At 43.3% G+C, this 26566-nt stretch overlaps 1 protein-coding gene across 1 annotated transcript in view; it reads left to right on the top strand.

Annotated features, from left to right (window-relative positions):
* Nucleotides 1–26566, top strand: part of PAXIP1 (PAX interacting protein 1) — a 136341-nt gene that overhangs the window by 23101 nt on the left and 86674 nt on the right. Inside the window, exons 3-7 of the mRNA XM_030198453.1 lie at nt 440–483; nt 7435–7498; nt 12428–12541; nt 18258–18926; nt 24594–25320. Of these exons, the coding sequence (XP_030054313.1) occupies nt 440–483; nt 7435–7498; nt 12428–12541; nt 18258–18926; nt 24594–25320 (1618 nt within the window). The remainder of the gene's footprint in view (nt 1–439; nt 484–7434; nt 7499–12427; nt 12542–18257; nt 18927–24593; nt 25321–26566) is intronic.

The raw sequence follows: 26566 nt of genomic DNA, 5'->3' as shown, positions 1-26566 counted from the left end.
CTGTAGTTCGTTGGAATTTAATTGGTCCTCTCCTACTCTCTTCCATGAGATTTGTATACATTTTGTAGGGGTTTTTCTCCTTTTTTTTTTTTTTTTTTGCTTCTTCCCAGGTTGCTTATGTTACAGCATAGATTTCTGTATATAGTTCTGAGAGACTATTGAAAAACATTCTGTTGTTGAGTTTAATAAGCCCTGGAAATGCTTAGTTTATTATGGTAGCTTATTCTATAAGGGCTCTGTTTACTAAGCTATGCTAGAGGCACGTTAGTGTTTTTAGCGTTCGCTATGTAGATGGCCATATATTCCTATGGGCGTCTACACGGTTAGCATGCGATAAAAATCTAGCGCATGTTAGTAAACAGGGCCTTAAGAATTTTAATCAAAATCTAATCTATAAAATCATGATGCTTTTTAACTTTTTTTTTTTTCCCCCTCCCAGTCTTCCTGGGTGATTTTATCAGTTCGATGTGGAGCTCGTCTGCCGTATCCTTTTTATCATTACTCTTGTGTAAAACAGACATTTTTAGCTTTTTCACTAGGATTGTTCATTCAGAAATTATAAATTCCCCACTGGTTTTGCAGTGTGAAAGTTATCAGGAAACAAAAAAAAAAGTTTGGCTTATAGACAAACACCCCTTTTTATGTGGAGTATTTATTTTTTTCACTCCTGCTACTCAATCTGCCAACTGCAATTTCAGGGCTGGTACCAGAAAAACTGCAAAATTTGAAGACAAAGCTTAGAATTAACAAGACAGTTGGAAGTTTGTGGTTTGTTAAATAAAGTACTTTACCTTTCAGGATAGGCTGGATACCATGGTGGAACAGGTTGGCTTGAAAGATCAGCTGGAATGACAGTACAATTGTAGCTTAAATTCAGTTCTGTGAATGTGCTAAAATAAGATCTGGAAGATAAAAGTAGATCACCGTACAGTATCCATATTTCGGGCATGTTAGAGGATTCTGAAGAGGAGGGTATGAAGTAGAGAAATTCCTGACAAAATAATATTATTGGCTAAGGGTTCTGTTTACTAAGCTGCGCGGTAGGTGCGCAAACTTTTTAGCGTGTGCTAAAAATTAGCAAGTGCTAACGATAGAGACACGCTCACTAATTTTTAGCATGTGCTAAAAGGTTTGTGCGCCTACAGCATGACGTAGTAAACAGGGCCTTAAAGTTTTTCTCTATTCAAACATTAATTTTGCCTCATAATAAAATAAAAACATAAAAGAAGAATTTTAGGGGCCATTTTTCCCACGCGCAAAGGCCCTTTTTACCACAGTGGGTAAAAAAGCCCTCAGCACACATGGCTGTGGTAAGAGAACTCTTGCCGCATGGCCATGCGACAGGGAGCCCTTACTGCCACCAATTGAAGTGGCGATAAGGGCTCCTGTGCTAATCTGGCAATGCCGAATTAGTGCTGGGTTACCGTCATGGAAGCCATTTCCAGGGGTTTTCTTTTTCTCACGGAAATAGCACGCACTCAGGGCAGGAGTACCGCCGGCGGCTGCATTGGGCCAGCGGTAGTCCTGAAAGAGTGAACGGTAAGCCTGCATTGGGCTTACAGCTGCTCTGTAAAAGGGCCCCTTAATCATTTTGAATGTTTTTGAATGGCAATTTTTTTTTTTTAAATCTAACTGCTTTTCTAGTTGTTGTGCTTTAGATTCTTTTGTGCTGGAAATGCCTTTTTTGTTTAAATAATTGTGTCTTATAATGCCTTTCTGTACTGATCTATCATGGTTCGATCTGTTCAACTTTGTAACCTGTTAAAGCTGGAAAATTGATTCTCCGAGGACAAGCAAGCTGCTTGTTCTCACATATGGGTAGACGTCCGCGTCGGCCCAGGAATCGGGCAAATTTTTGCAAGCAAAAAAGTAAAGTTTTGCCAGAGTCTTCTGGCGCGCATGCGCGGATGACTTCCCGCCCATTGCGTGAGCGTGCCTCAGTTTTTTATTGTCCGCGACGGAGAGACAGCGTTTTTTGGTTTCTCTTGGTTTGGCTCTGGAAAGAGTCTTCATTCTACGAAATATATATATATCTTTTCTATTTGTCATTTCTTAAAAAAAAAAAAAATTGTCACCTGCCCGTATTTTTCTTAGTTTTAATCCCTTTTTATAAGTTTTATTTCTTTTTCGACACGGCCGGAGTTTTGGCTGCTCGATCAGGTTCTTCCCTTTTCTTTTGTGCCCTTTTTTCGTTCTACTGGCACAATTGCGACTTTTGATTTTGACAAAGCCGTTTTTCCTTCCATGTCATCGAAGACACCCAGCGGCTTCAAGTGTTGTACGCGGTGCAACCGGACCATCTCAGGTACCGATACCCATGCTTGGTGTATCCAGTGCCTTGGGCCTGACCATAGCCCAGCTGCTTGTAGTCTGTGTCTTCGTATGAAGAAACGGACTCAAGCGTCTCGAGAAGCCCAACAAGAAAAACGTTTTGGGGCTCAGTCTGGTCCTTTGACATCGACGTCTGGAAGAAAGATAATGGCTGCTGAGAGACCAACTCGTGCTGGGAGCAGTGAGGCGTTGAGTGGGTCTCCACCTGCCTCGAGGCCTCCTTTTATGCAGGCCCCCCGGGACCGGCCTTTGTCGGACCCGGCCCCGAGGAGACGTGAGGATTCTACGTCCTCATCGGTACCGAGGAGTCTCGATGACGGGCGTCGAGTGAAGGCGAAGAAGCACCGTCATCATTCTCCTTCGACACACGGTATTGAGAGTTCCGGGGCGTTGAGAGAGTCGGCACCAGAGAAGCATCGGCGCCGAGAGGATTGCTCTCCCTCGATACAGGAGGTGCCAATTCGGCGGTCTCCCAGTAGCCTAGTACCTGCTCCCGAGCCTCCACGGATTCTGACACTGCCTGTCCCATCGACCCCGTAGCCTTCTCCGATGGCGGCTCTTGATGAGCACATCCGTGCCTTGTTTCCAGAACTTGTGGAGGGACTGCTATGACAGTCAGCTTTGGTGTCGGGGGTGCTTGCGCCTTCTGTACCTGCTGCTGCAGCGGTGTCTGGCCCTTCGCCTGCGGTGAGGTCCCCGACCGTGATGCTGCTTGCGGCTGCCACCTAGGTTGACTCCCCTTCGTCGTCGTCGGAGGGAGCTTCGCCGCAGTCGGACCGGGCGTCGGCCTCTCCACATCGCCATAGAGGAAATAGTTCCTTGGCGTCAAGGCAGGTTCAGTGTCAAAGTACCTTGACACAGGCTTTATCCGACACTGAGCAGGAGTGTTCGTGGGAGTCAGAGGAAGATCCCAGGTACTTTTCTTCTGATGAGTCCTTTGGGATTCCTTCTGATCCTTCCTCTCTGCCAGAGAGGAGACTATCTCCACCGGAGAGTCTATCTTTTTTCTCTCGTCCGGGAAATAGCTACGGCTGTTCCCTTCCCTGTGGAAGTTGAGGATGAGCCCAGGACTGAGATGCTCGAGGTCGTGGATTATTCTTCTCCACGTAAAGAGGCTGTGACTGTTCCTTTGCATAAGGTACTGAAGGAAGTCCTTATGCGAAACTGGTCAGCCCCTCTGTCTGGCCCTGTGGTCCCAAAAAAAGCTGAATCCCAGTATCGGATCCACGGTGAACCTGGGTTGATGAGGTCTCAATTACCCCACAATTCCATGGTGGTGGATTCCACCCTCAAGAGAGGCCAGAGTACTAGAGACTATGCTTCGGCGCCCCCAGGCAGAGAGGCTAGAACTCTTGACTCTTTTGGGAGGAAGACATACCAGGCCGCTATGCTTGACGCCAAGATCCACTCTTACCAGCTCTTCACGAGCGTGCACTTGCGGGACTCGATACGACAACTGTCGAGCTTGGTTGATTCACTCCCTACGGAGCTGGCCGAGCCTTTTTGCCAGGTGGTAAGGCAGCAGAAGGTGTGTCGAAAGTTCCTGGCCAGGGGTACATTTGACACTTTTGACGTGGCATCCAGAGTTGCTGCTCAAGGTATAGTGATGCGCAGACTCTCATGGCTGCGTGTCTCTGACCTGGATCATTCTGTCCAGCAGAGAATGGCGGATATTCCTTGCTGGGAGGATAAATCTTTTTGGTGAAAAAGTAGAGGATCTAGTTGATCAAATCAAGAAGCATAATGATGCTATGGATTCTCTCTCCCACCGGACATCTTCTGCTACTGCCTCCTCATCTAGGAGGTTTTTTGGCGGGAAGAGGAGTGCTCCCTATTCCTATTTTAGGCGTAGGTACACTCCTGCTTCTCAGCATCCTGCCCAGGCTCATCCCCAGCACGTTCTTTCTCGTAAACAGCGTGCGACTAAGGCCCATACTGTTTCCCAGCAAAAAGCAAGGGACGGGCTTTTGAGTGGCTCCAGTTAAGCATAGCCTCTGTAAAAGTGTCCGTACCAGACGACTTGCCGGTTGGGGGGAGGTTGATATTTTTTCATCAAAGGTGGCCTCTCATAACCTTCGACCGGTGGGTTCTTCAAATAATCCGGTTAGGATACACTCTCAATCTGGAATCCAAACCTCCAAATTGTCCACCGGGAGCTCATTCTTACAGTTCCCAGCACAAGCAGGTACTTGCAGAGGAACTCTCCGCCCTTCTAAAGGCCGGTGCGGTCGAACCCGATCCACCAGGGAAAGAGGGGCTGGGATTCTATTCCAGGTACTTGTGCAGAAGAAAATGGGGGATCCGTCCCATCTTAGACCTAAGGGGCCTGAACAGATTTCTAGTTCGAGAAAAGTTCAGGATGGTTTCCCTGGGCACCCTTCTTCCCATGAGTCAAGAGAACGATTGGCTGTGCTCTCTGGACTTAAAGGATGCTTACACACATATTTCGATCCTTCCAGCTCACAGGAAGTATCTGCGATTTCGGCTGGGAAATCAGCACTTTCAGTACTGTGTGCTGCCTTTTGGTCTGGCGTCTGTGCCCAGAGTATTCACAAAATGCCTGGCGGTAGTCGCAGTGTTGCTATGCAGACTGGGAGTGCATGTGTTCCCTTATCTCGACGATTGGCTGGTGACGAGCACCTCGAAGGCAGGCGCTCAGCAGTCCATGCAAATGACTATTCAGGTGCTAGAACTACTGGGGTTCGTAATCAATTACCCAAAGTCCCATCTCACTTCAGTGCAAAAGTTGGAATTCATTGGAGCCCTGTTGAACACAAAGATAGTTAGAGCTTATCTTCCCGAGACAAGGGCAGACAACCTCCTTTGTCCCTGGTGTCCATAGCTAGAGTGTCTCAACAGATCACGGCTCGGCAGATGTTGAGACTTCTAGGGCACATGGCCTTCACAGTTCATGTGACTCCTATGGCACGTCTACACATGAGATCGGCTCAATGGACCCTAGCTTCCCAGTGGTATCAAGCTGCGGGGAGTCTAGAGGATGCAATCCAACTGTCCACCGACTTCCGGAATTCTCTGCAGTGGTGGGCAATTTGATCCAATCTGACCTTGGAGCGTCCATTCCAAATTCCTCAGCTACAAAAAGTGTTGATGACGGATGCAACCCTCCCAGGGTGGGGAGCTCATGTAGATGGGTTTTACACTCAAGGAGCCTGATCCTTTCAGGAAAAAGGTCTTGAGATCAATCTCTTGGAATTGCGAGTGATCTGGAATGCTCTAAAGGCTTTCAGGGACCGGCTGTCCAACCAAATCATATTGATTCAGACAGACAATCAGGTTGCCATGTATTACACCAACAAGCAGGGGGGCACCGGATCTCGCCTTCTGTGTCAGGAAGCCGTCCAGATGTGGCTTTGGGCGCATCGTCACTGCATGTTTCTCCAAGCCACTTATCTGGCAAGCGTAAATAGCAGTCTGGCCGACAGGTTGAGCAGGGTAATGCAACCACACGAGTGGTCACTGAACATGGGCATAGTCCGCAAGATCTTCCGAGCGTAGGTCACCCCCTCGGTGGATTTTGTTTTGCCACTCAGATCAATCACAAGGTCCCTCAGTTCTGTTCCAGACTTCAGGCCCATGACAGACTAGCGTCAGATGCCTTCCTCCTCCATTGGGAAATAGGCCTTCTGTATGGTTATCATCGCCGTGTAGAGGGTAAGCCTATCTCTGGACAGCCTTTAGTTGTTTGCGTCATGAGAGGTTTGCTTTTGTCAAAGCCCCCTGGTCAAACCTCCACCAGTGTCATGGGATCTCATCGTCGTTCTCACCCAGCTGATGAAAGCTCCTTTTGAGCCAATGAATTCCTGCCATTTGAAGCACTTGACCTGGAAGGTCGTTTTCTTGGTGTCTGCTACTTCAGCTTGTAGGGTCAGTGAGCTTCAGGCCTTGGTAGTGCATGCACCTTATATTAAGATTCATCACAACAGAGTAGTCCTCCGCACACACCCTAAGTTCCTGCCAAAGGTGGTGTCGGAGTTCCATCTGAACCAGTCAATTGTCTTGCCAACATTTTTTTCCCCATCCTCATACTTGCCCTGGTGAAAGCAGTTTGCATACCTTGGACTGCAAGAGAGCATTGGCCTTTTACGTGGAGTGGAAAAAGCCCTTCAGACAGTCTGCCCAGTTGTTTGTTTCTTTAGATCCCAACAGGAGGGGAGTCGCCATCGTAAAACGCACTATCTCAAATTGGCTAGCAGATTGCATTTCCTTCACTTATGCCCAAGCTGGGCTGATTCTAGAGGGCCATGTCACGGCTCATAATGTTAGAGCCATGGCTGCGTCAGTGGCTCGCTTAGCCTCCATTGAAGAGATTTGCAAGGCTGCAACGTGGTCAGCTGTCCACACATTCACATCTCAAAACTGCCTTCAGCAGGATACCCGACGCAACAGCCGGTTTGGGCAGTCAGTGCTGCAGAATCTGTTCGGGGTTTAGAATCCAACTCCACCCCCCTAGACCCATTTTTGTTGTGTTCCAGGCTGCACTCCCAGCTACTTGTTTATGGTTTTCGGTCAATCTATGTTATGTCCTTGCCATTGCGAGGCCCAATTGACCAATGTTCATTATTTTGAGTGAACCTGGGTGCTAGGGATACCCCACATGTGAGAACAAGCAGCCTGCTTGTCCTCGGAGAAAGCGAAGATACTTACCTGTAGCAGATATTCTCCGAGGACAGCAGGCTGATTGTTCTCACAAACCCGCCCACCTCCCCTTTGGAGTTGTTGTTGTTTATTTGAATTTATACTCTTTGATTAAACTGAGGAGACACGTTCACGCGACAGGTGGGAAGTCGTCCATGCATGCGAGTTGCGCGCTGTTTTCCTTGCAAAAATTTGCCGATTCCTCGGCTGATGCAGATGTCGAGCCACATGTTAGAACAATCAGCTTGTTCTCCTTGGAGAATACCTGCTACAAGTACGTATCTTTGCTTTATTGGTGAAAGGGAGTAGCTTTTTTTTGTGTATCAGTGCAGAAGATATTTGCTGTATTAAAAGACGGAACAGCTTTGCCATTGGAGACCTGAAGATCTTGTCCCAGAATAGTGTATCCCTGTTGCTCTTTGTGTATCCTTAACATCAACCATCCAGGGAGACTGGATTCTCTCCAGAATCATGTCAGATATTTTTTGGAGTTACTGCTTGTCTCTCTCAGGTAAGAATCCATTTTTTTCTAATTATTTTATATTACAGAAGTGTTAAACATACTGACTAAGGGGCAGTTCTATAAGTTCCATTTAAGCACCCCAGTACTGTGTGGGGAGCACCTATTGTATAATGGATTTTGAGTGTCCTGATTCACTTATATAATACCAGTGTAAACCCACATTGGTGCACTTAAATTTAGGCATGACCAGATCAATGGCAGGTGCCAATGGATACACCTAAATGCATCGTGCAATGTGTGTAACTTACAGTATTCTCTAAGTTGCGGACATAGGTTGGAGACATGCCCATGCTCCTGCCATGCTCCGCCTATTTGTACGTCCTTCTTGCAATTACACACTGTGGCACTTGTGCACAGTCTTATAGCATAATGCACTTACGTGTATAAGTACCACTTTTTTGTGTGCTTACACACTGAAGGCATGCATAACTGCGTGCATCCAGTTACAGAATTGCCTTGTAATGCTTTAGGGTTATGCAGAGTTGTGTGTTTGGGTTGCAGAAGCCTCTACACAATTTAGACTTCTATGGTCCTCTCAAGAAGCATCACTATCTGTATCCTTGACAGAAGAATTTGTACGATTTGATACCTGCCAGTAAACCTTCTCTGGAGTAGCCTCTACACTCTGGAACTTACTCCCAGAGGGGATGTGTCTAACTTGAGACTACCTCTACTTCGGGAAGCAGGTGAAAGCCTGGCTTTTGTCACAAGCCTTTTATACATATGGTGATTGACTGTACACGCACTCTGCACCTGAACTAACCTGCTGCACATCCTGTAACTTACATCAGTTCCTCATATCTTGTTTAACTGTACAAAGATTTTGCCTTGAGCTTAGCCACCCATCTGGTATACATCCTAGAGTACTGATAGAACTGAAAAATGAGCTTGCGGAGCTACTGTTAGTGATATGCAATTTATCCTTAAAATCGGGCGTGGTACCGGAAGATTGGAGGGTGGCCAATGTAACACCCATTTTTAAAAAAGGTTCCAGGGGAGATCCGGGAAATTATAGACCGGTGAGTCTGACGTCGGTGACGGGGAAAATAGTAGAGGCTATTATTAAAAAAAAAAATTACAGAGCACATCCAAGGACATGGATTACTGAGACCAAGTCAGCATGGCTTTAGTGAGGGGAAATCTTGCCGGACCAATTTACTTCAATTCTTTGAAGGAGTAAACAAACATGTGGACAAAGGGGAGCCGGTTGATATTGTGTATCTGGATTTTCAAAAGGCGTTTGATAAGGTACCTCATGAAAGGCTACAGAGGAAATTGGAGGGTCATGGGATAGGAGGAAATGTCCTATTGTGGATTAAAAACTGGTTGAAGGATAGGAAACAGAGAGTGGTGTAAAATGGGCAGTATTCACAATGGAGAAGGGTAGTTAGTGGGGTTCCTCAGGGGTCCGTGCTAGGACCGCTGCTTTTTAATATATTTATAAATGATTTAGAGATGGGAGTAACCAGCGAGGTAATTAAATTTGCCGATGACACAAAGTTATTAAAAGTCGTTAACTCGCGAGAGGATTGTGAAAAATTACAGAAGGACCTTGCAAGACTGGGAGACTGGGCGGTTAAATGGCAGATGACTTTTTTTTTTTTAGTTCCAATATTTTTATTGTGTTTTATAAATGATAACAAATGGCTAAAATAAATCAAATTAGCCAGCTTAATAAGTTAACAGTAACAAGCATCAGCATACATGTTCAAGTTAGGGCAAGTCTGGGATTATTTCGATAACAGATCATAATCATAAGTCACAGGAGTGATACATAACTTCAATTCTGACAAAGGTTATTACGTAGTGGGTTTAGTAAAGGAGACCATATTTTGTTGTACTTAACAAGTGAGTTATGTTTTTCAGCTGCAGCATATTCATATTTAGCTAATTCCACCATGATAAATAAGTTACTTTGTCAAGATCTTTCCAACAAAAGTGTTCTAAGGGCTTGATGTAACATTAAATCCGGTAATTGTGCTTGATATTTGTCTATTGATGATTGTAACATTAGTGATCCACATATAACTATATTATATGATAAAACATCTTGAATATTCAAGGTGGAAGATATTGTGTCCCATACAGAATTCCAATATTCTTGAATATATGGGCAAGAATAGATGATATGTTTAAGATTTCCAACATCTTTTTCACAGGTCCAGCATTTATTCGCACTGTTTTTTGGCAGATGACGTTTAATGTGAACAAGTGCAAGGTGATGCATGTGGGAAAAAAGAACCTGAATTATAGCTATGTCATGCATGGTTCCACGTTAGGAGTTACGGACTAAGAAAGGGATCTGGGTATCGTCGTTGATAATACACTGAAACCTTCTGCTCAGTGTGCTGCTGCGGCTCGGAAAGTGAATAGAATGTTGGGTATAATTAGGAAAGGTATGGAGAACAGGTGTGAGGATGTTATAATGCCGTTGTATCGCTCCATGGTGCGACCGCACCTTGAGTTTTGTGTTCAATTCTGGTCGCCGCATCTCAAGAAAGATATAGTAGAACTGGAAAAGGTGCAGCGAAGGGCGACAAAAATGATAGCGGGGATGGGACGACTTCCCTATGAAGAAAGACTAAGGAGGCTGGGGCTTTTCAGCTTGGAGAAGAGACGGCTAAGGGGAGACATGATAGAGGTATATAAAATAATGAGTGGAGTGGAACAGGTGGATGTGCAGCGTCTGTTCACACTTTCCAAAAATACTAGGACTAGAGAGCATGCGATGAAACTACAGTATAGTAAATTTAAAACAAATAGGAGAAAGTTTTTCTTCATCCAACGCATAATTAAACTCTGGAATTCGTTGCCGGAGAATGTAGTGAAGGCGGTTGGCTTGGCAGAGTTTAAAAAGGGGTTGGACGGTTTCCTAAAGGACAAGTCCGTAGACCACTACTAAATGGACTTGGGAAAAATCCATAATTTTGGGACTAACATGTATAAAATGTTTATACGTTTGGGTAGCTTGCCAGGTGCCCTTGACCTGGATTGGCCGCTGTCGGGGATAGGATGCTGGGCTCGATGGACCTTTGGTCTTTTCCCAGTATGGCAGTACTTATGTCCTTAACTGGATCTGCTGTACACCGCCTTGGATGAATCTGTTCATAAAGGCGGTTAATCCCAATAAATGCGTAAATAAGTGACCCATAGATAAGACGTGCAGCATTTAGCGTGCACTAATGTCCATTAGTGCACGCTAAGTTTTAGTAAAAGGGCCCCTAAGTTACGTTCAGTTCTCCCGTTGCTACTTCCCTATAGTCCATACCCGGTAGGCAACATGCAGGATCTGATAACCAAGATGCACCCCCCACCCTCTATCTATTAACCCAATTACTGATCTCACCCTCTCCTCAAATTTTTATTGCTGGGCAGTTCCACAAAAAAGTGTTCAAATGATGCCAACAATGCCCCCCCCCCCCCCCCCCCCCCCCAATCCATACATCACCGGACTTGTAGAGAGATTCCTATGTAGGTTCCTACGAGCATCCTGATTCAGTATCAAATCCTAAAACTGAAATATGTATAAAATGGGATTTTTTTTGCACCAATGGATCATGCAGCTGACCCTGAGAGATTTAACCCATCCTGACAAAACAGATCTCTATAGTTGCCAAAATCTAAGACATTTTAGAGCATTCACAAATTGTAAAAGTATTTAGTGGATCTTGGGCTATAATTTAGTAGTTTGCTTTTGGGGAAAATAAGAAAAGAAAATAGCGATGGCAGTCAGAGAACCTGAAGAGTCCTTCTGCTGATGGAGGGGACTAACCAACCCATTTATTCTCATTCTTATTTACTTAAAAAAACATTTTTTTTTATTAACAGCTAAACTATCCCTCATATCTAAATAAAGCTTTCAGTTAATCTTCTCTTTTTTTTGTTTGCATATATATATATATAATATTGAAATCTGTCAGAAAATACTGCTTTTTTTATTGCAGGCCACTTGGGAAAACAGAACTTTTGATGTAGCATGTAATACATAATTTCTTTCACCCGCAGCTTTCTAGTAACTTGAAAATGAGTATAATTGTTGGTTAGATTTGTAATTTTCAGCGTCCATCTTCATCTGTTTTGTTTAATATGGAAGTTTTGCTGGCTAAAAATAAGCCAGATTGCATTATTTATTTATTAAGATTTATTTACCGCTTTTTTAAAGAAATTCACTCAAGGCAGTGTTCAACAAGAGTATGTGAAACATAGGTAAAAGACAATTACAGCAACAAAAATATTCAAATAACAGTACAAGGTATGGCATAGTATGGAGTAGAGGAGTAGCCTAGTGGTTAGCACACCAGTCTTGACATCCAGAGGTGGCCGGTTCAAATCCCACTGTAGCTGCTTGTGATCTTGGGCAAGTCACTTAACCCTCCATTGCTTCAGGTACAGAGAAACACCCAGTGTACCTGAATGTAACTACTGAAAAAGGTGTGAGCAAAATCCAAATAAAACATAATGCTTCATTACAGTGTGAACACAATATGCAATAAAACATTTTAATAGCATAGGAGATCAGCAAAGATGAAACATATAGACAGATAAGACAGAGTAACAGAAAATATGGGGGCTAATTTAAAGAAAGTTGCACATGAAATCAGAAAAGTGCTTGAATAGCATCTTAGCTAGTGTACGAGTGGATCAGCAAGTCCTGACTAGTTTGTTACTTCTTCCATTAAAGGCCTGGTTGAAGAACCAAGCTTTCACCAGCTTCCTGAATTAGAGACAGTCTTATGTTAAGTGAAACCTTTCAGGGAGTGCATTCCAGTGTGTAGTGGCTACTCTGGAGAAGGCTCACTGGTGGGTATCACATCGCGGGATGTTCTTTGAATAGGATGTGGTTAGTTATATGTTAATGCTCTTGAAACATATGCTATTGATGGTAATCCCTTAATAGTATATTTAATTTTCTAATAGGTTTCACCTGAAGACCGCAGTACACTGTGGGCTTTGATAACATTTTATGGAGGGAACTGCCAGTTGAACTTCAATAAGAAGTGTACTCATTTGATAGTGCCTGAACCAAAGGGGGTAAGAGTTTATTTCTTGCACTTCATCATGTATAAATCTACCTATTGATTTTTAATTTAAATAATATTTTTAACCCATTGAAAATTTTCTTAATATGTTAAATTGTATGTTGAACTTGAAAAACAGGAACAGGTAAGTTAGATTTTTTTTCCTTGGTTTTTGCATTATTTATAATTTTACTTTAAAGATGTTAATTAATGACTTGATATACATTAGATTTGGATTTTAGATTTAATTATTTCTTTTTTTAAATTCAAGCTCAAGGCGAGCTACAATCAGCTTACACAAATTATTTCCTTGCCCAAGTAGGCTTACATTCTAAGTTGTACCTAATTCTGTCTGTAGGATATTTGTTTATTTAAACCATGACTTTTAATAAGAGAAGTAACATTTTGGATATTTTAACCTCTGGATGTGTTCATTTTGCCCTGTTTATCTTTGGCCAGTATATGTAGGTCAACAAACCTGTAGGTGATGCATAATAAGGTATTTTTGACTAGCTTTGAAAAGTTACATGCCCTTCATTGGGTCAGAGCAATAATGTTATTCTAATGATGAGCAAGCAAAGTTACTACCTATAGCAGGTGTTCTCTGAGAATAGCAAGATGAATATCTGTCAAGTTGCAGCTCCTTGAACCCCAGACAGTAGGTCCCTATCCAAAAACATATAGTCAATGTGGGAATAAGAGCAGTGAATGCGGGAGAAGTGGGTAAAGTCCCTCCCCGTGCAGTGAAGCCAGCTGCAAACGTACATTACATTCAGTGCCTCCACAAATGAACGAGGAGCCATACACTTCCCTGCCCCCTGTGTTGTCTGAATTTGGAGTCATTGTCAAATTAAAGTCCCTCCTAAAATAAGACGTCCCTCCTTCAACTGCAGAATGGTTGATAACCAAGGAGAATTCATGAGAGTGTTTATCATTAGGTACATAGAGATTCAGCCACATATAATGGTGGCCCTCCATCTCCCACCGCCACCAAAAAACAACCCTGGATGTTCCTCTTCATCCTTAGTATTTTAACATTTACTACCCCTTAGCAAATATAATACCCACTCCCCTTTTTTTGACTGAGTCTGCTGTAGAGGCCCAATAAGTAACAGGAAATCTTGGGTCGTCAACATAATGCTCATGGACCTACAATAGGTTTGTCTCTTGCACAAAAGAGATTGAGGCCTTTAATCTAGTGAGCTTGTGAAACAGTGCTCGCTTTATGTGGCGAATTCAGGCCTCATACATTAATTTCCACATCCTCCATCATCAGGACTCAACCTCTAAGTCTTCCACTTATTCATAGACTCCCCCTGCCCTCCCGACCCATACCCCCCCAAACAGCCCCAGTGGGATAAAATCCTCAACTCCCACCATTCCAGAAGGAAGTATCCATCGGTAGCAGCCAGAACCACATACAAAAAATGCTAATAACATGATCCCCATCAACCACCATCATAATGCAGACCTCTCCCTCCACTTCCACAAACATACGAAGTCCCACAAGTCCCAAGGCTCCCATACATTCACTATACACACACCACTCCATCTTCTCTTTCCCAAGAGTAACAGACACCCCTTTACACAAGGACATCAAGGTTGCCCAGTCTACAACAGCTGTTTCCCATAATGGGTCCCATTTAATAAGCAGTAGTTCAGGAACAGTCATCAACCCGGGTATATTCCTAAGCTCATCAAGTCGCATACCATTAATTTGGGCCTGCAACTGTTGTCTGAAGAAGATCGAGTGGCGTGTCTTCTGTCTACCTTCTGCCAGCGAATTCCCGCCAGCCACTGGTGCATGCTAGTGGACCCAGGAGGTACCTCTATACCTTCTCTTTGGAAAAACTCTTTGGCCTCATCCAGAGCGGTCATCTTGTTATTAGCTGCATTCCAGGTCATCAAAATTCCAAATGGAAAAGTCCAGCAGTAGCACATGTTTGCTCTGGTCAAAGCTGCACTGATCTCCTTAAATCTCTCTGTTTTTGTAATGTGGCCCTATGTCAGATCTTGGTAAAGTTCAACTCGAACTTCTTGCTATTGGATTATGCCCATTGCACATACCCTTTGTAACAATTTTTCTTTAAGTACAAAACTCTGGAAACAGAAAGTGATTCCATGTGGTCTCTCCACATTGCAGGGCCATAAGGCCCAGTGGGCTCTCTCAATACAGTGTCCAAGCTCCTCATCTTTCAAGAGCCAGCAGGCCAGTATAGTTATCACATCCTCAGCATGGCTATATATTCAGCAGTGTCTGGCACACCCACAGGTTATTCCAATGACATCCTCTAATTTATCGGTCAAAAGCTCTGCCCGCATATTCTCCAGGCCCCTCTGTGCTTCTGTAGTCACCTCCTCAACAGTGTCCATCCGCTTCTCCATCCCATCAATGCAGTTGTTCGTGTCTCTGAGGTCAGATTTTAAATTCTGGATTGACTCCCGAATCTCCTCTTTAACTGAGGAAATTACCATCTTCATCTTCATCATCCATGCATATATATCCACCTTGACGATCCCATCTGATCAGAGAATCCCTGGAGTGGCCAAGGCTTCACCCTCTATATCTAGGGCTACAAGCACTGGCTGCTTCATGCAGTCCCATTCACAGCCCCTGGTGAAGTCTAAAAAGGGTTTAGGTTGCCTGGAAGTAGGGGTCAGTGGCTCCAGAGACACTACTGATGAGCTGTTACGGGAAGGGCAGGGGGCTCAGACCCTCCCAGCTTGGAAGAAGTCTGGGGATCCTGGAAGATGAGGGCTCTCCCTTCCTCTTTTCGCCCAAAACAGAGGAATTGTCGTCCTGAGGAAGAAGAGGATGAGTTCCCGGTGGTTTGGCTTTTCAGGACGGAAAAGTTGCTTTCCCTGATTTGGCCAGCTCCTGAAGGTGCTCTGTTCTCCTGAGTGACTAGTTCAGAGATTGTGGATGGAGATCCTATTCTAGAGGGTACCTGGAGGTTCCCCAAAGCCTTCCTGCTCTACAGGGCACTATCTCAGATGGTACTCATGGAGAGGGAGGCTCCTGACGGTGCTTAAGAGGACCAGGGTCACGGTCAGGTTCTGCTGCCTGCTGAGAGAGAATTTGGAGAAACATTTGGCATTTTCCAAAAGTGGACACTATCTGCTGTCATGAAGAAGACCGTGATCCCATGGAAAGCAGAGTTGCTCTGGGGAAGTCACATGATAGAAAAATGGAGCAGCTCCTCAAGCAGGCCTTTGGTTTTGCTGCTTTAGGAATCCAGGCATAAATTTGCAGGGGTTACGTGGCAAGAGCTGTACTACACTGAGTTCAGCAGCTCCTAGCCTCTCCTAAGGTAGCAAGGCTTGAGTTGATCTTGTTACGATCTCAACCTGCTCTCTGGCTGCTTCTGTGGTTGCTTGGAGGTGGCTGTGGTTGTGCAGTTGGTCAGTGGATGTGCTCTCCAAGGCTTATGTTGGCAATTTTCCTTTAAAGAAGTGCCTTCTTTTTGGAGAAGACTTGGACAAACTGGTAAAAGATTTGGGGGAATCTAGACTCCAGCACTTGCCAGAGCATAGATCTTGTCTTTCCAGATCCTTTTCTAAATCCCAGGTTAAGGATTGATTCTAGTTCCAGAAAATCTGCAAGGATTCCTCATCAAAGGCACCAGCAAAGTTTCAGAGAGGGCAGTTCTTTCCAATGAGTATGCAGAGCCAGAGATGAAAGTTCTTCCATTTCCTGAGTCTCCACTGTTAAAGGTCCCTAATGAGGGTATGTGGGCCTGTTCCCCAGGAATACAGGTGGGCGGCTGGCTCTGTCTCTTTCACTGACTTTAGATCAGTGAGTTCTGGACATTCTCTGCACTGGCTACCCTCTAGACTTGGCAGAATCTGTTTCAAATGCCTTTATGGTGTCTTCCTGCAGATTGATTAAAAAAAGGCAGACAGTGTAGAAGACCCTACAATGGCTTCTGTCTGCTTGCTGGTTTCACTACCGCCGGTTCGCGCTGCGACTTTGGTAAATATTAGATTTGCAGGTGGCAGAACAGAAAGTTGGTGAGAGAAAAAAGGTGCCGGTACACCGTACCGGCGCATACCGGAACAAAAAAGCACTGGGAAGAGTTAACAGTAGAGGAGATAGAGCCGAGTTGCTGGGCAGGAATGGGATCAAAGGAACAGGTAGTGTGTTTGCAGGAGGAGAGAAGATGTGACATTTTCTCCTCTCATTTTAAAAACAGAAGAAAAGGTAGCAGGCATTGGCGGAAGGAAGTAACAAGTGGGAGAAGGAGAGATAGAAGTGACCTAGTGGACAACTCAAGATTAATCTATGAACCTTGTCATGGAAGTATGACTGGTAAGATCAAATTCCTCTACTGCAATATCTATGGATTGCAGGTGTTAGCTCAATAAAAAGTTTTCAAAATCCAAATAATCCAGTTTTATATAGAACCAGTACAGCTTTTAAAGCCCTGTGTTTCCACAGTAAATTTACAAGCCACATGCTGGTCATTTACTTACAGCATTCAGTGAAATTATAAATTTAGGTTTTCTTGTTTCTGAGTTACGGCTTCTAGTGTTTGCTAATGTGTTTATTTTTTTAAAGTGTATTTTAACGTTTCATTTTTAAGAGATATGTCACTAGTGCTTACATATCTTTCCTCGCATACATTTTCTTGAATCTCATGATTATACAGCATTAGTTTACCAAGTAATTTGTAAGACTCCATTTTTAAATACAACTTGTACTGCTTTGAATTCTGGGTCATATGTACCAATTAAGAGTGTATCTGTTTTCTGTATTTAATAATGCAATCAAATGTTTTCATTTTTAATTCTTGTGTCCATTTAATATTTTTTATACAAATTTTGTTTTTGGTGGTGGTTTTGTTCATTAAAACTTAGTTTGAATAAGCAAAATATAGTATGTTAATGACCTCGGACCCCCTCCCCCCCAGAGAGGTAAAGGATCCACACTAGATGAAAAATGTAGTTCCAAAACCTTTATTGCATTACATAACCAAAATACCCGACGTGACCATGTTTCAAAGTGTCTTCATCAAGAGCATAACAGTTCCACGACAGTAAAAACACCAAATGCTAGTGTTCAGCCCTTATTCATGTAGCTCAGAGGTTCTCAACCCAGTCCTCAGAACATACCTAACCCGTCAGATTTTCAGGTTGTCTACAGTGAATATGCAGGATAAATCTGCATGCACTGCCTCCATTGTATGCAGATCTATCTCTTGCATATTCATTGTGATTATCCCATAGATCTCTCTGTGTTTGCAATTCTTGGAATAACAGATGGATAGTATTCTTTAGTTATAATACCAGAAGAGGGTCTCTGAATAAAGATTAATGTAGCCTAAAAACTGACCACCAGATCAAAAAAACTTTAGCTACCATAAGTATTTCTAGCTGCCAAGGAGGGAATGAGCTAAAAAGTGCTGTTGTGTACTATAATTGGCCTTCCTAACAGTGTTGCTAAAAAGGGTAGTCTTATGTGGTACTTATTTCCCAGTTCTCTCCACTCCCCTGGCCCCCCAACATAAAGGATAAGGAAAGAGATTCTTGAGAACTTGGTAGCTTAGTGGCACATACAGCATCAGAGATTTTTGACTATAATTACCAGTTGTCATCATTATAACAAAATAAGTTGATCAGTTTCCATACTGAGAAAATGCAATGGTTAGACTTGTAGTGTATGTGAAAATATATGTGAAGCAATGCAAATGTAAGTGACACATTTTTAAAAATATATATATTTTTTTCAGGAGAAATATGAATATGCTTTGCGACGAGACAGTATTAAACCGGTGACGCCAGATTGGGTTATAGATTCTATTTCAGACAAAACTAAAAAAGAAGAAGTATCTTATCATCCACGTCTGATTTTGTATGAAGAAGAAGAAGAGGAGGAGGAAGAGGATGAGGAAGAGGATGAGGAGGAAGAGGCAGAAAATGAAGAACAAGATTCTCAAAATGAAGCCAGTGCAGATGATAAGTTTTCAAACAAATCTAGCCCAGTCACATCACGAGAAGGATCTCCTTTGGGTAGCCCAGATTTTTCACCAAAACAAAGCAGTTCCGAGAAAGTTAAAAGTGAATTAATGTTTGATGATTCCTCGGACTCTTCTCCTGAGAAACAAGAAAGAAATCTGAACTGGACGCCAGCAGAAATTCCACAGAATTCGACAGCAAAGCGCCGCTTGCCTCAGGGGAAGGACTCTGGCTTGATTAATTTGTGTGCCAATGTTCCTCCAGTGCCAGGTAATATTTTGCCTCCAGAAGTGCGAAGTAATCTGATAACTTCACCGCCAGGCGCTCAGAATTCTGAGAGGCCAGAAATCATGACTGCTTGGAGCCCAGCAGTACGAACATTAAGGAACATTACAAATAGTGCTGATATTCAGCAGATTAGTCGACCATCAAATGTAGCACATGTAAGTAACATGAAGTTTAATTCTGGAAAGTACCTTTTTTTTTTTTTCAAACTGACACTTGGATTTACACAGGAGCAGCGAATAATTCACTAAACTAACAAAGTGAACCATTAGGGCTCTAAATCATTCATACTATTTGAACTCCAAACTGGAAAAGCAAAAAAAATGACCAGTGTTTAAGCCAAGTGCTTACTGATCCTAAATGTTAATCTAAAATTAATAATAATAAACACTTTAAATATACTCCTTAAATGTGAAAAAGAAGCCCTCAGATGTACTCATATCCAAGTTGTCCATTCAAAGACAGACTAATATAGATGAAATGACATTTTCATCTCATTCATCGGGCTTCTTAGTGCACCAGCACAAAATTGTAAATTGTGCTACTATGTGCTAAAATGTCTTATAGACTAAACGGTGCCACGCAGTACTTGTGAATCTTCTTTGACCCTACTCTAAATGAAAGTCACACATGTCACATATAGGCTCATGATAAAATTCATAATAGGATTGTCACTAATCTTTCAAAAATGGTGTCCAACTTCACATCTTCGTGAGTACTTGAGATGGAGCCACAACCCCAGTACATTTGTCCTGAAAATCATGGGTTTTTAAATATTAAACGTCAAATGTATCCATGACATGAATTAATAATTGGAGAAAAAGCAAGTGTAGTGGGTGCTTAAACATAACCATTAGGGCAGCATCAAAGACAAGAGAGAGAAAAACTATACCACATTTGATGGTCCAATTAAGTAAAATAATTTTTTTTCCCCAAAGAGTATTACAAGGTTCATAAATCTTTTTTTATGTGTGTTTACGTACACTTGAGTGGCTTGTTTAGGTATAAAAAATTGTTGACAAAGTAATTGGGATTTGGCTGGAACAAAATTTGAAAGATCTGTTCTGTGTTAAAACAGCAAGAAATTCCATTCTAATGAACAATGGAAGAGTTTTGTTTTTTACTTACCGCATATATTACATTTCTTTAAATTAGGGCTCCAAGTTTAGTGTGATTTTTTTTTTAAGTGATTAGTGTGTTAAAATGTTGGTGTTATTAATTTTAATGCATTAATTGCATTGTCCTTCCTCCTGGTTGCTCTCTGAACTTGCCTGTACAGATAGCAGCACTAAGCACACACTGCTTTCCTCCAGTTAGAGTCCTCCCTCTCTAGCTTTTTGCCTCCTCTGACCAAAGTTCCTGTTGTCTGCGGGCAGGACAGTAGAGAGGGAGGGAACTGGCTGAAGAGAAGCAATGTGTGCTCAATGCTGCCATCTTTACAGGCAAGTTGAATGGTCGCCAGGAGGAGGGGAAATGAGATGCTGGTGAACGCAGGAAAAAAGCTGCTGGAATGGGGGGGGGGGGGGGGGGGGGGGGGGAGGGAGGGATGAGAGAGAGAGAGATGCAAGCCGGGGAGGAGGATAAGACTCGGACCAAAGCATCCTGTCTCAGATGGGGTTTGTATGTCAGATGGTGGGGGCGGGGAAGGGAAGAGAAAGGATGAGATGGTGCCTGTGGAAAGGAGGGGAAGAGAGATGGGAGGAGATGGAAACTAGATAGATTTGAGAAGGAGGAAGAAAAATGATTGGCCTGTGTTGGCATTGCTGCACGGCTTTGTAAAATAAAGGTGTGTGTGGGGGTTATTTTTAGTTTACTAATTGAAATATGTCAGTTTTGAGAATTTACGCCTGCTATCTATGTATTGTATTGTACAGGAGGAAATGTGAGGGGGCGCTTTATGTAACTAATCGTGCAATTAAAAATTTTAATTGATGTACAGCCCTACTTTATATATATTAAACCTATTTGGAAAGTTCAAAGGCATAACTAATATATGTGAAGTAAGTTAAAGTTTACTTCCATTTAATAATTTGAGATAGTAATTTTCAGAATCTTAAAGCATGTTTTCTTTTAACTTTTCTAATTAGCTCTCCTTGCTGTTTCTATACAAAGTTCTTCAAGCTTTGGGTGTTCTCTCTACATTTTAAGAATATCTTCAAGAAAGCTCTCTTTTGGTTAGTTTCATGATCCAAAGATCTAATATACATCTTCCTTTTCTTTGTCCATTTTAGAATTTATGTGATGTGCTTTACAATGGTATTTGAGTTTTCCTTATTACCCTACCAGGCCAGGCCTGTCCAGACAAATGGTTCTGTTGCCTCCTACCAGCAGATAGAGACTGAGAACTACTGACTTCACACTACAAGTATCCTGTGCTGTCCCAGCTCAGCTGTTGGTCTCCTCAGACTATTGTGCACGCTCCAGAGTTGGGGACATCAGGCGGCTCAGGCCACATCGCACATGGCTGCACTGAAACCTTATAGCCAGGATTGTTTGCAGTGCAGCATCCTCCGAGTGGTCAGGGGAAGCAAGAAGTGCTACTTGTACAGCCTTGTACAGTTGGATGATACTTTCAGTTTAATGGCAGGCAGGGTCGAACTGCAAGAGAAGCAAAAAGCCTGAGGAATTCTCCTTAAGTTTATTTCTTTTCTTTTTTTTTCCATATTTTTATTAAAGGTTTTTCAAAGCATAGGACAGAAAAATAAACACAAAAGCAAACAAAAACAACACTCCATGGTAAATAAGCTTAAATAAAGATCAGAACAACATTATCATCGTTCCATGACAATACCTTTAGACAAATATCCTGGATACATAAGGTCAAGTAGTGCTATGCAGTTCCTGACAAAAACCCAATTTTGGCTATAAGTTTAGTTACAGTGCAGCCAGCAGAGGAGATCGTTGTGGAGTCAGGGGCCTCTTGTCCTCAGCATGCCAGGTGCTCTGAAAGGCACCAGTACTGCTTTTGGGACATAGATAAAGCCATTCTCTGACTTAGAATCCAGTTTTCCACCAGAATTTATTTTACTTTAAGAAAGGGTCATGTTTTGATCTTGCATAGCTGCTGAAGGGACAAGAATTCAAGAGAGTGTGCAGCCTTTGGGTTCTAAAAGACCCATTTTGGCACTAGATGAAGATGTTGGTGATATCTTTTTGCATTAGGAGACAAGGCAGTACAGCTTCAAACAGGCTTCAGTGTGGAAGACCAGGAAGGTTGATTTGATTTGTCAGAGGTTCCTCCTGGAAGAAGGTGTGTCTGTAGTCTGCATTTCTATACCAAAAATGAGGATTAAATCTAATGTCACTTCTAAGTTTCAATAAATGAAATAACATATATGAAGAGACTCTTTTCCAGAGTATTTAAATATTCACTTTATGTAGTTGCTCAGAATCAATCAATCAGCTCACTTAGCTAAAAAATCTACAAATGCTGATTGCACGGAACTCAATCATTGCACCGTAATAATATTGTTTTCCCCAACTGATTTATCAAGACAAGATAACTCAAAAAGGAAAAAAGAAATTCATGCACTTACCTGATTGAGCTCCAAATTGGGAATTCCTGTTGCATTCAAGATGTATTGATGTTATAGGTGAGACCACCACAAGTTATAAAAGTTCAAATAGTCACCAATATCCACGTGAAAAATAGTGTAAAGTCTCTAAAAAAAAAAAAAAAAAAAAAAGTGTCCAAGTAGTAATTACAACAAATAAATCTTGGATGATCCACTGGTGAGAAATCACTTGCACCATGCCAAATGGACAAGTCTTGCAATCTTCCAAAATCAGTTGCTCACCATTGTGGATCCATACTAACTCCAAGAAGTTACAATCCACTCTCGAATTCAACTTAGAGAGGCTAAAGGAAACTTCAGTCGATCAACTGGACGTGTTTTTTAAAGTCTTCATACTTTTTCACATGGATATTGGTGATTATTTGAACTTTTGCAACTTGTGGTGGTCTCACCTATAACATCAATACATCTTGAATGCAATGGGAGTTCCCGATTTGGAGCTCAGTCAGGTAAGTGCATGAGGCTGTAAAGTACCCCCCCAGCGCCTCATAGTTCCCTCTTGGGATCTGAACATGGTTCTCTCCACCCTGGTTTGAGAACCATTTGAACCTCATATACCTACCACGATTAAAGTTCTTATGCTCAAATCAGTATTTCTAGTGTCTGTGTATTTGATGAGAAAGATTTCCTTTCCTTCTGAGAATGGTGTCTGTGTTCCACTTGAATCGGTCGATCACACTCCCAGTCTTCAGAGAAGGAAGCGGTGGAGAAAGCAATGGTCAGCTTCAACATTTGGACGTGCACAGAGGCATTATCTAAAGAAAACAGTTGAGTTTCTTAAATCAGATAGGCCATTTATGCTATTTGGAGGAGACTGAAAATGAAAAACAGCATTGGCTTGCTAGATCAATGAATCTATAGCTTCGGCGTATATTCTCAAAGGGCACCAAGTTCTCCCACTCCTGAATACTTGTTCCACTAGGGTTCAAGCTTCATCTTGGATGGAGTGTTCTTGGCTTCCCCACAGGACATTTGTATGTCCACCTGGTCCACATTGCATTTATTTTTTTGTCATTATAGACTAGATGTGCAGGTGGCATAAGAGTAGAGAGTTGGTGCCAGAGTTCTGGAGGCAGGTCTGTCTCAATCCTACTCTTAGTAATTATTGCTTTGGTGCTTCCCATTCTTCTGGACTCGTCTTCTGGGGTGATAAGGGAGGAATTAGGTTTCACCTGCTAATTTTCTTTCCTTGAGTCCCTTCAGACCAGTTCATAACTCGCCCATTCTGTCTGAACACTTTTAAAATTAAAAGATGAATCCATAAAAGAAAGAAAAACATCAGGAAAGGAAGAAATATGGGAATAGAAGGGTTCTGGGTTTACCTGTGTTCTCATGGTTTCAGTGCTTGTTGCATATTTACCTATTTCAGTTTGATTGATTTGGTTGTTTTTGGTTCCTGAATTAAGAGGGAATTTTCTAAGTAATCTGCTTTGTTACGGAAATACTAACTGGATTGGGACTGCACACTTGTACTATGATGTCATTAATCATCAGTTCTCAGCATCCATCTGCTGGTAGGAAGAGGCAAACCAATTCATCAGGACTGGTCTGGAGGGACTCAAGCAATGAAAATTATCAGGTAAGACTTAATTTCTCCTTATTGTAGGTAATTAGTGAATTGGAGGTTAAAAAAAATTTGGAATGCTGTGGAACGAGAGTGTTGCTATTATATTTTACAATGATCATTGTTCTTTTTTCATTATGTGACTGTAATATCCTTTGGGAGAATTTATTTTTCATGTAACCAGTTGCTTAAATTGTCCAAACAATTGACATGCATCTTTTACATCTTCTATCAAATTGTCACTTCTCCCATTGCTTCTTCAGCCCCTGAAGGAACAAAAATATTAGAATGTTTCTTAAGGATGGGATCAGACTTTCAGGGGGGAACAATTTTGCCAAACTATTCTTTTCTTTTCTTCCTTTCCTTCCTTCCCAGGCAGGCCAGTGGCAGGAACAACAGGAGAAAGAGGGGCTGTATTAGGGAGTAGAATGACTGTTCTCTGCTCTTCTACAGGCTTACTTCCTTCCCTTCTCATCCCTCCAGGATTTATGAAAAAGGGGGGTGAGTGGCTGGAGCAGAAGACCCCTGCTGGTCTGAAGTCTGAAAAAGAGAGTGGTAGAACTGCATTGTGTGCTTTTCCATAAAAATTAATCCCTGCCTTTGATTAAAAATCTGTCTCATTTTCTGAAGAGCACTTCTTTTCTTTGTCTTTCATGACAAGTCCTAAAAATATTCTCTTTTTCTAGATCTTACAGTCTCTTTCAGCATCTACGAAAAACTTAGAACAGCAAGTAAATCATAATCAGCAAGGACATCCAAATGCAATGTTGTTTAGTCAGTTGAAACAGCTCGCTCCAGAAACACATTTGTTACAACAGTCACACCAAACTGCACAACAGCAGCATCACCATCCTTTGTTACACCTTCAACCACAGCAGCTTATGCAGCTACAACAACAACAACAACAACAACAACAGCAGCAGCAGCAGCAGCAGCAACAACAACAACAGCAACCACCACATATTCCTCAGCAAGCATTTGTGCAACAACCACCTCATCAGTTTTCACAAGTGCATCAGCAGCAACAATTTCCACAACAGCAGATACAGTTTTCACAGCAGCAGTTGCGTTCTCAGCCACTACATCGTCCTCAGCAACAGCTGCAGCAGTTCCAACAGCAGCATGCTTTGCAACAGCAGCTGCATCAGCTGCAGCAACAGCAGCAGTTACAACAGTTACAGCAGCAGAACCTTCAACAGCAACAGTTGCACCAGCAACAGATGCAACAGCAACAGCACTTACAGCGTTTACAGCAACAGCAACAAATACAAAGCCAAGCACCCCAACATCTAAATCAGATACCGCAACAGCTTCAGCATCAAGTTCTACCTCAACAACAGCAGCATCAACATTTGCATCAGCAGCTAAATCAGCAGCCCCATCAACTGTTTGGGCACGATCCAGGAATAGAGCGTAAGTATGACATGTTAACAATGCTTTGATAACAAATTTACTTTAGAACAGGATAATGTTACAGCATGTTTGTGTTGTGTGTATTTGGTATTCTCCGAGGACAAGCAGGCTGCTTGTTCTCACGACAGGGTAGACGTCCACGGCAGCCCCCTCCAACTGGAAGAAAAGTATCGCGGGAGGTCCCGCACGTGGGGCACGCCCACCGCGCATGCGCGGCCGCCTTCCCACCCGTGCGCGACCGCTCAGTTTCTGTTTTTCCGCGCTGGAGAGAGGCAGAGTTTTGTTCTTCTCGTCAGAAACGGAAAACCATTTCGCGGCCTTATCCGCTATTCCTTTTTTGTGTACGCGCATTCGCGTTCCCCTTTCCCTCGTGTTTTAAAAAAAAAAAAATTCTGTAGAGAGGTCTCCCTTCCTGTCGAGTTTGTTTTTTCCCTTTACTTTCGCTGTCGTCGGCCGCGCGTCCGAGTTTCCTTTTTTTGTTGTGTCCTTTTTACCGCCACCATCGACGGTTTTGACCTCGCTGACGCGATTTTTCCGTTGATGTCCTCGAAGGTCCCGAGCAGATTTAAGAAGTGTGGTCGGTGCGGCCGGCAAATCTCGCAGTCTGATACTCACGCTTGGTGCCTCCAGTGCCTCGGGCCGGAGCATAATTCTAAAGCGTGCACCTTGTGTCACGGCTTGAAAAAGCGGACGCAGGTGGCGAGGCAAGTTCTTCGGGACCGTCTTTTTGGAACTTGCGCCGGCCCGTCGGCGGCATCGGTGCCAACAGCGGGAACTTTGGCGCCGAGCATGGCATCGACCCCAGGAGCACAGGTTCCTTTGGCCCGACGACCTGCCAGCGATGGGAGCGGGAAACAGCCGAGTGGGCCTCCAACCGCCTCGGCTGGTCCCGCTGCCCAGGGCCATCGGGACCGAACCCTGTCGGACCCGACCCCGAGGAGGCATGGGGACTCCACCTCGTCCGTGCCACTGAGCGCCGATGACGGACATCGGAAGAAGCTTGCCAAGAAGCACCGTCATTGGTCGCCCCCGGCGCATGGGACTGGAAGCTCAGGGGCGTCGAGAGACTCGGCCCCTGAAAAGCGTTGACGCCGAGAGGAGCGCTCCCCCTCCATTGAAGAGGTGTCGATGCGCAGGTCGTCGGGCACCCCGGTACCATCTCCTGGACCCGGGCAGCTTCGGGCACCAACGCCTACACCGGTCCCCCAGCCTCTCTTGACAGCGGCCCTGGATGAGTGTCTCCGAG

Source organism: Microcaecilia unicolor, chromosome 1 (genome assembly GCF_901765095.1).
Source record: "Microcaecilia unicolor chromosome 1, aMicUni1.1, whole genome shotgun sequence".
NCBI lineage: Eukaryota > Metazoa > Chordata > Amphibia > Gymnophiona > Siphonopidae > Microcaecilia > Microcaecilia unicolor.
Note: the sequence above shows the minus strand (reverse complement) of the source record. Positions and strands in the feature narration are given on the sequence as shown.